This window comes from Arachis ipaensis, chromosome B04 (assembly GCF_000816755.2).
Source record: "Arachis ipaensis cultivar K30076 chromosome B04, Araip1.1, whole genome shotgun sequence".
Taxonomy (NCBI): Eukaryota; Viridiplantae; Streptophyta; class Magnoliopsida; order Fabales; family Fabaceae; genus Arachis; species Arachis ipaensis.
The window spans coordinates 20,945,722-20,958,205 of record NC_029788.2 but is presented as its reverse complement, the minus strand read 5'-3'; the positions used below and the strand labels follow the sequence as shown (position 1 = coordinate 20,958,205).

General features: G+C 33.9%; 1 protein-coding gene across 1 annotated transcript; it reads right to left on the bottom strand.

Moving 5' to 3' along the window:
* On the bottom strand, positions 207–755 carry LOC107637670 (RING-H2 finger protein ATL74-like). Its single transcript, XM_016341043.2, has one exon. It carries the CDS (start codon positions 753–755, stop codon positions 207–209), a length of 549 nt encoding a protein of 182 aa, XP_016196529.2.

Below are 12,484 nucleotides of genomic sequence, written 5' to 3'. Positions count from 1 at the left end.
CCTCACCATGATTAAAAAAAAAAAAAAAAATCATGCAATGCCTAAAAAGCACTGCTTATCTCTCATAATAGACGATTGTTATTCTATGACTTTGACAGCACATACATACATGTGTAGAAGAATTTCTCCTTCTACACCATATAGAGCTCGCCTAAAACCATATAAGCGTACATAAGTATAGTAATAATTAATCACACTAATTAGACTTAAGCTATGAGAATATGAAAAGGGTGTGATGAATCATTGGACTTGAGGAAGTTCCTACATGTTGGGCAAGAGGAATGGGAAAGAAGCCACTTATCAATGCAAGCCACATGAAAACGATGATTACACTTTGGAAGAAATCTTATCTTGTCTCCATCAGAGAAATCAGCTAGGCAAATTGCACAACTAGGAGAACCTGAAGATGGTGATGACCCTGAATTACTACTAGTACTACTACTATTACTATTGTTATTATTATTATTATGGCTGTTACTATTATAAATTGAGGTTGGCAAAGATACCATTTCTTTCTTCTTGAGCCCTGAGTTGATCCCTCTGGTAGCAATCCATTGTAAAGGCTCCGTGAGGACGCGACTCGCGCATTGTAGCATGGTGTTGAGGAGGCCTAGCGCGCAAAGGAAGGCGCATAGAACGGCCGCCAAAATAACCATTAAGTTGAAGCCACCTGAATTTTGTGGAGGGTAACATGGTTTGCTTATGGTAGGGCTCATTGTGGGTGGGGGAGTGTGATCAGACTCAAGTTTAGCCATTGAGGAGTATTGGAATTATACAACTCATGTAAAATATTTATGGTATATATAGTGTGTGTTGGTGAACAATATAATGAACATGAATAATGTTAAGGAACGTAACTAATTAACATTATAGCAACCAATTTTAACTAGTACTATAGCATGTTAGTAAATAAACTCAATATGAAATCTACTAAAAATGAATTTTTATTAAGTTTAAATTTCAGATAATTCTTCTAATTGAGCGTCGGATGCATGTTTTTGTTTTTAAAAATTTTAAATAGTTATTTCTTTATGTTAAATATTGACTGCAATGTTGGCTATATAATATTATTGGTTCCCAAACTTTCTCAATGAACATATATTGTACATAATTCAGTGCCCATTTTGATGAGATGGAGAAATTGCTTTGGTGGGTCAAGACATGGCGATAATATTGCTTACTTGATAATCCACTCACTTCCTTTTTGTTTATGCGCTTCAAAATGAGTGAATAAAGCTAGCATGCTCATATTCTCCTTTTTACTCCTTTGTGATATGATGTTAGTCTTTGGAATATATATGTCTCTCTATTCGGATTCATTATCATACACATTCAAACCCAAAGAATTTCTCAATTTTCAGGAGACCAAGAATTTTCATGTAAATAACCTAATTAAGTCTAACAAAAATTAATCCAAAAGGACTTCTCTTCCTTTAATTTAATTTAATTTAATTTTTGATACTCATCCGAAAAAATTTGAGGACACTAAAAAAGAACAGAAACATTTGATAACCAAAGAAAATCAGCCAAACACAGCTATAACTTGCCTTATTTAGCATTCATTAATTGTTGCAACAATGAATGAATGTTAAATAAAGCAAATTCTGATTGTTTTTTTTGTCTCCCTAGCATTACCCAAAAAAGAAACACCTGTGTTATTACAAGATTTAGGAAAAGAGCATACATTAATGGCGAAAAGCAACTTTAATGTCTATTTGATCCGTAATAATGTCCCAATTTTGTTTAATAAGACTATTGCATGTAGCTTAATACGACATGTGGATATTTGACAAATTTGGTGATGAAAATTCTTCAAAGAAAATATTATTACCAAGTTCAGAAAATTTTTTTAGGATAACCCTAAATCCTATTTTCTATTTTTACAATAAACCCTAAATCCTATTCTCCATTATTTGTGTATCATTTCCGTTATCCCACTTTCTGCTTTTCCACTCTCTATTCTCCATCCTTACTCCATTTCACTTCACTATTTCTGTGTTTCATGATAGAAACATTTAAAACTATCTAGAGACAAGAGAGAATGTTTATGTAAATATATATTCAAATAAAAAAATATCATAGACATACGAAAGAATTTGTTCCTACATGGGATTAATAGACAAGAGGCCCAAACACCTCCTTACTTAGATTAAGTATTTAAGGTTGTGCTTGTTATCGGTGTAAATTACCGAGACAGAAATACAGAGATATAAAATTGTATTTGATAGATAAAAATATAAACAAAGATATTGTATTCAGATATTGAATTAGGGATTTGGATCCTCTAAAGTTTAAATTTTACTTTAAAGAATAAAGTATGATCTCTCACCATTTATTTTATAGGTGGGATCAAAAATAAATATGAAAGAGAAACTATTTAAGGGTAAAAGATCACACTTTACTCTCTAAAGTAAAATTCAAACTTTAGAGGATCCAAATCCTTGAATTAATGTATTTTGTATCAATTTTGACAGAAAGAACACAAAAACACTAATAAGAGACATATATATTTTTTTGTTATTCTTGTTAATTTTTGGTTTAATTATTCTGCAGGTCTCTATAATTTTATCGAATTTTTAATTAGGTTCTTATATTTTTTTTCAATTGGGTCCTTAGACGTTAATTTTTTTTTCAATTTAGTCCTTGTGTGACAAAACCGTTTGAGATTGAGATAACAGAATATTCTATCCAAAAATCAAATATTCTCAAAATTGGGTTAAAATAGCTAACTTAACCCGACTAAATCCCCATTTTAGTCCCTGAAATTCACGCGATTACTCATTTTGGTCCTCGAGATTTAAAATTACCTATACTAGTCTTCCAGATTCAGATCCGGGTACCAATGTGGTCCCTCAACCCTTTTCGGTGATGACTCAGCAAACGGAGTGCCATGATGGCACCCTCTCTGCCACGCTGGACCTGCAACGGCTAGCTGACGTGGTGAGGGTTGTATTTGTACCCAATTTAGTCCCTAAAACCCTATTTTTTTCTCATTTATCTGAGTTAGGTTCTTCTTCAACTTCCATCTTCCTTCCTCTTGTCTTCTTATTCTTCTTTATCTTCTTCTTCTTGTTAAATCTTTGTCATTCGTCGCTATTAGTTGCAGCACCATGGTGGGTGGTGGAAGCACCGCAGCTGGAAGCTCGATTCCCTCTCCTTCAAGCGGTAACTGGGCCAGGTCACAAAGCCGAAACCAAAGTGCGAGGGTGCTGGAATGGTGTGGGTGCGGTTACCGTCCAATTTTGCGATGGTCTGAAACAGAATCAAATCCAAACAAGCTATTTTTTGGATGTCCCAATTATAATGTAAGTTAAATATATGATATTTTGTTCGTTTGTTCTTACCTGCTTCATTTTATCATCTTTTGATTTCATCATCTTTTGTTGGTTCATTTCAGACAAGGGAGAAGATTTGGTGTGGTATGTTTGTTTGGGCTGACATTGGACAAGAGGAAAATGTTGGAATAGCAGATTCTGATAGAGTCAATGGTGGAATGAAGATGAACCTAGTATGGAGGGTTAGGAGGTTGGAAGATGATGTAAGAAGTCTGAAATTTATGACCCATTTGTTGATGGTAGCTGTGTTTATGATGGTAGTATTTTTGTTAATGATGTGTTACAAATTTTGAAGAAAAAATTATGGAAGAATTCATGTGTAATGTTGTAATGGAAGATGTATTGTGTACAAATTTTTGAATGGAATGAATTATTTAATTTGTGGTATTCCTATGACTTACACATGATTCAGCAAAACTGAGTTATATTTAAATAAGATTACAATAAGCAAGTTAAACCAATAAACCAGATTTATATTAAATTAATTATGATAGTTGAACAAAAAAGATGCATAACCAAGCATCATGAGTATTAACATCAAAAGATCCTATGTGATATCAAAATAACCAGGACTGATCTTAGTAGTCATTATCTAAATTTTAACAAAACATTAAAGGCCTAATGTCACATACTAATTTTCATAACCTCCCTAAGCACATCTAACTAATTTCTTCAAGCCTTTTTTCTTGGTGCTTTGAAACCGAGAGTAAGCACAAACTTCATTAAACTTGCCATCTTTGATGTTGTTCCTGAGCTAGTACCATGCAATGGATTGACTGTGACAGAACTCGGTGGTGGAGAATTTCTTCTTCTTGAAATATGTCATTGCTTCACAATGCCTGAAGTTTGGATACTTTCTAACTTTTTTTACCAGTTTACTACACACCCAATTACAGTTGGCAGCCCTGTTTCTGCCCTCTCTAGCACAAGTATGGTCATTGTTGAATATTTTTGTCTACCAACAAGTATCCTTATGGTCTCTTGAGGCATACACCAGCCATGGACATTTTTTTACTTTACACACAGCTCTCACTCTTTTGCTATCATTTTTTCAACCTAAGTCTCCTTTTTTCTTGAATTGTGTACTCCCTAATAGCCTCTTTGAACTCCCATTTAGTAGTGAATTTTATACCAACCTCCAGCACTAACTCTCCAAATCTTCCTCCATCTCTAAACAATGGATAATCATCATCGGAGTCAATATCTGTTAGCTCCTCATCAGAGTTGGGAGGGGTCTTCATCTCTTCAAAATACCACGAATTAACCCCATCAGAATTGGCACCAGGATCGAGTCCAAAGTCTGCACCAACAAAACCAATGTCAACTTCGTCATCCGAGGCATCCTCCACTAGTCTATCATCTTCAATAACAATCTTCTCCTTAAGTTTTGCATATGCAGAGGCAGAGGCATGTTTAAACTTAAGAGAACTCCTCCTACCTTTGACAGACACAAGTTCTTCATCTGAAAATGAAAAACTACCCTCCAAACCTAGCCTATATAGTTCATCTTCTGCACTCTCATAAGAGTCAGAAGAATCATCAGCATGAACTGAGACTTGAGTAACATGTGCTATCCCTCTCTTGAGTTTATTAGAAATATTGGTAGGCTTGGATGGTTGTGGTTTAGGTATGAGGACAACGTTGGCAGTAGTAGGAGTGGGTGTTAGAGCTACACTTAACCTAAGATTGGAGTTAGACTCTTGTTCATTTGGCTTAGAATTTGGAAGGGGAGCATCAACTAAAGTGGATGGGTTTAGAATTAGGAATGGGAGCCTCACTTGGTCTTTGCCCAACATCTTCTTCATCGTCCAAGTAGACAACACTAGTATCACTTTCTAATACCTCCGAAAGTGAGACACCATGCTCATAATACACTTCAACCAACTCTTTGTTTTGCTGAGCATGGTAACACATTTTCATGAGTTTATTATCGCTGTCTAGATTTCTCAAACCAACTTCTAGGTTCCTCCTAGGCACAAGCCACCAGCACTTCTGTATCTCACCATAACCAAGTTCTTTGTAGTAGTTCCTCACATAAAATACGTCCAGAGTGTCCACATCAAGATCGCCCAAATAAACCCTGTTATCTGGAGAATAAACCAGTCTGTCGTCTTCCTTTTTTTGGAAATTACCCCCGTGATGTATCATAATATCAATCAATTCAGTCATCTACATAATAAAAAAAGAGATAATATAACCTTAGCTTAAAATTATGTATCATTAAAATTAAAAGTCACAGATAATTATACACTATTTTTTGCATACTTTAAAGATGAAAACCACAATCTAAAAATCAGTTGAAAATTGCAAAACCTTAAAGAAAACTAAAAAGATAAATAAAAACAAATAGGAATTTATATTTTCTTATAAAGCATAAAGGTTCTCCATAAAGATTTTATCAATTTTAAGTACTCATTTAAGTACTTTCTTGTTGGAATTTGAATATAATGTAATTAAGGTTTACATAAAATTGTAGATAAAATATTGCCTTGAATTCTTTTTTAAGTACTCATTTGATAATCTTATTTTAGAAATTTCATATGCTTTAAAAATGTAGGTAACACAATTAAAACTTTTAAAAGGTTATAGCATAAACTTGTGCATAACTATATTACTATTTCAATTTTTATCGCACTACTTAAAGTACTTTTTCTTTTCTTTTTCAGCATACGTTTAATTATTTTTTCTAGTAGAACTACCTCAGCTATAACAAAATACATGTAGTTTCAATTAGATAATATAACAACATGCTTAGTCATGGATAAAATTGTGGTAAAAATTTTTGTAGATAAGTACAACAAATTTGATGGCCAAAATTGTTGTGCAGATTTTAGTTTTTATCAAAATTTACTGCATCAAAGCATTAGTGCAGTAGTAACTAATTATAATAATGAACAATGATTTTCTTCTAAGATTTTAACTGCAAATTTTTCTTCAAAATGCATGTTGATAAATGTCCCGGTCAACTTGAATGTTCAGTGTAGGATTCAAAATTATTCAGAGATAAAAGCCAAAATCCAAAAACCAGTTTAAAATTGTATAGCCCTAACCTCATCAACATCATCCCCTGTTCCATTCATAAAAAAATAGAGCACCCCAACAACCCAATCCAATCCAATATAAGTTGTAAGATCGCACATCCGTTGGGGAGGAAAACGAATCATGCCTTATAAGGGTGTGGATACCTCTCCCTAGTATGACTCGTTTTGACGAGTGAGTGTGGGAGATTTCGCGTAACATCCATATCGTCAAAGGAAAAATTGTGAGGCCTTGTGTACTAAAGCGAACAATATCGTTCTCCCCAACCGATGTGGGACCTTACAATTGTTCACATAATTTTTTTTAATAATTTTTATTAATACATATTTTTTTATAGAACCTTATTTTTTTTTTATTTGACTTTGTATATTTTTTAGTTTATATTTTTAAATTAGTATATATTTTATTTATTATTATTAATTTTTATAATATAAATTTTATTAAAAAGATATAATTAAATACAAAAAGAGTACTAAAAAAGAGTACTAACAAATTATAACAAAAGAGTACTAATTTTCAATACATAAATTTAAATTGCTTTCAAAAGTAATTATAGTCAAAAAGTGTTAAAATAATATAAATTTGAATGATATAAATTCATGTCCTTTTTAGTAATTTTTGTCTAAACGTAATTTTAAATAATGTAATCCAAACAACATTCATTTTATTATAAGCCATTTTGATACAAAATTACCAAACATAAATCATGTTGTTTGGTGATATGAAAAACCGCAAATATAATGAGAAATAATAGAAGATCAATTCAAAGCAATTTAAAGTTATTTTATATTTTATATATTATTTTTGGGTAATGACATCTTATTTCAGCGAATGAAGTTGTTGCTGGCAAATACTGGTTTTGCCAACAATCAATGATACTGCAAGCAATGATGAATTATGACACCGATTGAATATGTTGACAAAATTTGATTATCACAGCAAGAATTGTTGCTCATATAAGATGATCTTTATAGACGACTTAAGAAATTGTTGCAAAAAATTTTTCAGCAATATTCTTTGACACAACATACGGTGACGTATCTTTGAATAAGTTTATTTGTCAGTTACAACATATTTTTAAAGTTAAATTATACAGTTGGTCCCTACACTTTTAGTGAAATTACAAATTGGTCTTTATACCTTAAAAGTTTGTAATTGGGTCTCTAAAGAGAATTAAAATTTACAATTCAGTCTCCATCATTCAAAAAGTGTTTGATTTAACAAAATATTCTCAGTATATTCTCTATTTTAACAGAATATTCTAAGTATATTTTGAGAATATTCTGTTAAATCAATATTTTTTGATCGACAGGGATTAAAATTACAAATTTTAGTTCTCTTTAGGACCTAATTATAAACTTTTAAAGTGTAGGAATCAATTTACAATTTCACTGATAGTGTAGGGACCAACTGTATAATTTAACCTATTTTTAATAGTAAAAGTTGTAGTTGAAAAAAATGTTATTTCTAGTCATGAATATTAATAAGTGAATAATTAAGACAAATAAAATCATTTTAGATTATTATCTCTCTAAATATGATAATAGTAATTTTATAACTATTTGAATATGATAAATATATAAATACCTTTTATATAAAATTATAGTTATATATAGTTATGAGGAAAAAAAGGGTTAAGTAAGATTTTGGTCTTTACTTTAGGGGCTGATAATTCTTTATTTTAAAATAAAATTAAATTTTTAGATCTAACAAATAAAAATATATAGTATAATTTAGGGTAAAATGCGAAATTAAACCAAATAGAGGATGAAATTACACAATTCTACCAAAGTAAAAAACGTGACCTGGATCATCCAAAAGCACATTCTTATGTAATTCGAATGAGACTCATTCAAATTAGGAAAACCAAGAGTAATTCGAATTAGACCAATTCGAATTATGTATGCATGTAGTTTTAGGGTAGTTCGAATCAGCTCGATTCAAATTATGCATTCATGTTGTGTTAGGGCAGTTCGAATCAGACTAATTCGAATTATGCATGGAAGGAATGACATAGTAATTCGAACGAGGCTGTTTCAAATTATCAAGCCCCCGACGTGTATAAATGTGGTGTGAATGTGAATTCCTCTCATTAGAGTGAAACACAATGGCTAGTGAGGACAGTTTTTTAGTGTTGGTGCACTATAGAGGGTTGATTAAGAATAAAACATGTTCTGGTATTAAGTTTAACGATAAGGATTCCCTCGGTATTTTTCTGAAACCTACAACAAGCTTCGCTGAGTTCCTGAATTCTATAATACAGAAACTGGGGTTGCAAGGCATGAAACGGGTTGAGAAGTTATTCTATCGCATTCTGATTTCAGTTTTGAGAGATGATGTGAAATACGATTTGTTTGTCATAGGGAGTGACGAGGATTTGGAGGTTCTGTTCCATTGTCGTCGGTAGTTTCCTGAGGTCAAGACACTTGAGCTATTGGCAAAGCTTGTAGATGTAGTCTCTAGCTCAAGTGGTTCGAACCGGAATACCTAAACTCCAGCAACGGCAACTTGTTCTAGTTCGAGACCTGTTGGTGCATCTTCATGCGTGCATGTGATTGCACCTCAGCAAATAGTGGTTGCCTCCCCGTCCTCGCAGTTGATCTCAACCACAGTGGTGAAGGAGAAGTTGGTATTATTGATAGGGCGCCGGTTTCATTACAGCGTGGGGCACCTGATGGTATAGACGATGCATTGCCGGATGATGATGATGCTGATGATATGGAGACGGACATCATTGCCGATGATAGCGGTGATGACATAGGAGCGAGTAATCCAGCTGGGACTGGTGGAGTGTCCAGCTCAGGGACTCAGCAGTACCCCCTGCACTTTTCATCTTTGGACTTGGATGCCATCAGATAGGAGGGGGCTCCTGGGAAACCTATTGGATTTGGTGCAGAGATACTCAGGGTACCGGAGGTCTATCAGAGTTTCAGGTTGGTCAGTAGTTTCAGGATAAAGAGGAGGCCGTCGATCTTGAGCGATCACAGGAGTCTTGATTATCATGTGATCTCGGCCTTCATACTACCGATGGTTAGAGCTGATGCAGCCGTCTATATCAAGGTACTACTGAATACCACAGAGGCACATTTCGGGTTTAGGCCGACTTATAGGAGAGTTTGGTTGGCTAAGCAGAAGGCCGTGGCACAGATTTACAGAGATTGGGATGAGTCATACAATGAGTTGCCGCGATGGGTCTTAGGTGTGCAGATGACGATGCCTGGTAGTGTTGCAGTATTGAGGATGAGTCCTGTGTGAGTGGGTGGGCATGTGGACGACTCGCAAGCCTATTTTCACCGGCTTTTTTGGACATTCCCACCGTGTATTGAGGCATTTCAATATTGCAAGCCGTTGGTCAGTATCGACGAGACCCACCTGTACGGAAAATACGGGGGTACGTTGCTAGTTGCGATTGCACAAGATAAGAACTCCAACATCCTGCCTATTACATTTGCACTCGTGGAGGGTGAGAATGCTGAGTCCTGGTTATTTTCTTATTCCACCTCTTCTAGTACGTGACTCCGCAGCCGGATATTCTGGTGATATCAGATCGGCACAACGGTATCAAGGCGACACTTGAGGCTCCCGATGGAGGTTGGCTACCACCTGCTACATACTGTGCATTCTGTATTCGGCATGTGGTTACAAATTTTTCCCTGACTTTTAAGGGCAAGGATGCACAGAGGCTTTTGGTAAATGCGGCGTATGCCAAGATTGAGGTTGAATTTGATTATTCGTTTGATATTCTACGAACCGAAAACCCTGTCATGTGTGACTGAGCTAACAGGATTGAGTATGCGATGTGGACTCAACATTGGAATGAGGGTAGGAGATTCGGACATATGACGACGAATATCTCCGAGTGTGTGAATTCCATACTGAAGGGAGTCAGGAACCTTCCGGTTTGTTCACTGGTGAAGTCCACGTACGGGAGGTCGGCCGAGATATTAGTCTTTATAATATGAATCTTATTTGATATAATAATATGTTTTTCTTTTTTTTTTACCAAAGACAATTATTTTATTCCAATAATGAGAGAAATACAAATAGTCCAAAATTCAGGACAAAAATAACAAATAAAGTGGAGGTATCCCAATAAAATCAACTAAGTGATGAATAATTAGACATAAACTTACTTAAGGAAAAGGAAAGTGTCGAGAAGTTAGGGTTGTGAGGTTCTACTATTTTATCTAAAGGAGTAGAAGATCTTCGAAGCTACCTCCAAGCCTTCCTTTGGTGTCACCTTTTTTCTCTCAAATACCCAAAGATTTCTAGCAATTCAATTCTGCCAGCAGATAATAGCCGCAAAGCTGAGCTTGTCCTCTTTGTTGCTCTGTTGCCCAACGTTTACCATCAATCTCAGCCACCATTGATGAAAGTGACCGTATGGTTGAGAAGGGAGGAATCTGGCCAAAGAGCTTTTCTCTCAAACGCTTCTCGTTTCCGCACAAATAAGAAGGCAATGATTAATTGATTCATGGTCATTGCAGCAACGAGTACATTCTGGGCTTGAAGAAGTAAATCTGGCATTGAGGTTCAACATCACTGGGAGAGCTTCATGGCACGCCTTCTAAAGGAACAATTGGATTTTTGGAGGGATTGCAAATTTCCAGAGTTGAGTCTAGAGATGGTGGTTCTGCATTATGTCTGGGCAATGGTCAATTGCAAACATGGTAGAATTGGTAAGCAACGTTATAGCCTGATGTGACATCATAGTTGTTTGTCTTATTGAGACACCATTGCAATTTATCTTCTTCACTTGTAGGTTTAATTGTAAGGATTCTACTTGCTATTTTCGAAAGAAAAACACTGTGAATCAAGGTCTGGTTCCATGACCGTGGGTTGAACATGAAGTCCTTCACCCAAAAAATTGAGTTACACTGCGGTTAGATAGCTAAATTCCAGTTAATGCAGAAAGAAAAAGGAGGTGGTAGCCAGTGATCCTCAAAAACTTTAATGCCGCTACCATATCCTACTTTTCAGTTCAAGTCTTTCTTTACAACTTTGCATCTTTCCAGGATACTGCGCTAGTCCCATGAAAGTAAGCTTCCAACCTCTGCAGTTAATGCATTTCCATATCTGAAATATTTATCCTTTAATATTTTGCTTAGTAGAGAATTAGGTTGCATAGCTACTCTTCAAAATTGTTTTTCCAATAGAATTAGATTTTGGGCATGTAAGTCCTTCACCCCAAGACCACCCTCTTTTTTACTCCCTATCATTTTATCCCAGCTCACCTAAACCATATGCCTTTCTGTTTCTTTCTGTCTCTACCAAAATTAAGAGAACATGCTATAAATTTCTGATAATAGAATGTCTGAAAATTGAAAACAAAAAATTGTATAGAATGTCTCTTTCTAATTCACTTAAATTATTCTTTTTTATAATCAAACCAAATCCATAATTACAATCAAACGTACGTTTACACTAGCCAGCTGATGATAGTTGATCATGTGATATACATGTGGCCCTTATTCATAATAATTAAACATATCAAATTTCATGAAATTCGTATATCAATAATCATACAACTTAATAGGTAGTTAGTATCTACTTGTATATTTTTATTAAAAACTGTGTTATACCAAAATAAAATATTATGATGAAACAAAAAATGGCTTTTAAGTTTTTTAAAAATTCTAAACAATTCATTTATACGGCGAAATATCTCAATTCGATCAATGGTGTTATTATGACATTTAAATTAATAAGGTTATTATATATATTAATATAAATTATAAAATTGAATACATATATTTATTTATTTATAATATTTTTTAGGTTTAATTATTTTGTCGGTTTTTATAATTTTATTGAATTTTTATTTAGGTTCCTATACTTTTTTTTCCTTTTCGATTGAGTCCTTATATCATATTAGATTTTGTAATTAAGTCTCTGTCGTGACAAAAATGTTAAAATTAAGAAAATATTCTGTTAAACAAAATGAATATGCCTAATACTTGACTGAATATTCTGTATAGTTTAACTGAATATTCTGTTAATTTCAACCTTTTTGTCACAGTAGAAATTTAGTTATAAAATCTAATATAGTATAGAGATTCGATTAAAAAGAAAAATAATATAAGAATCTAATTGAAATTTCAATAAAATTA

What these genes read in the sequence shown, in the direction of transcription:
- LOC107637670 (XM_016341043.2), bottom strand. Translation starts at nt 755, where the DNA reads ATGGCTAAACTTGAGTCTGATCACACTCCCCCACCCACAATGAGCCCT.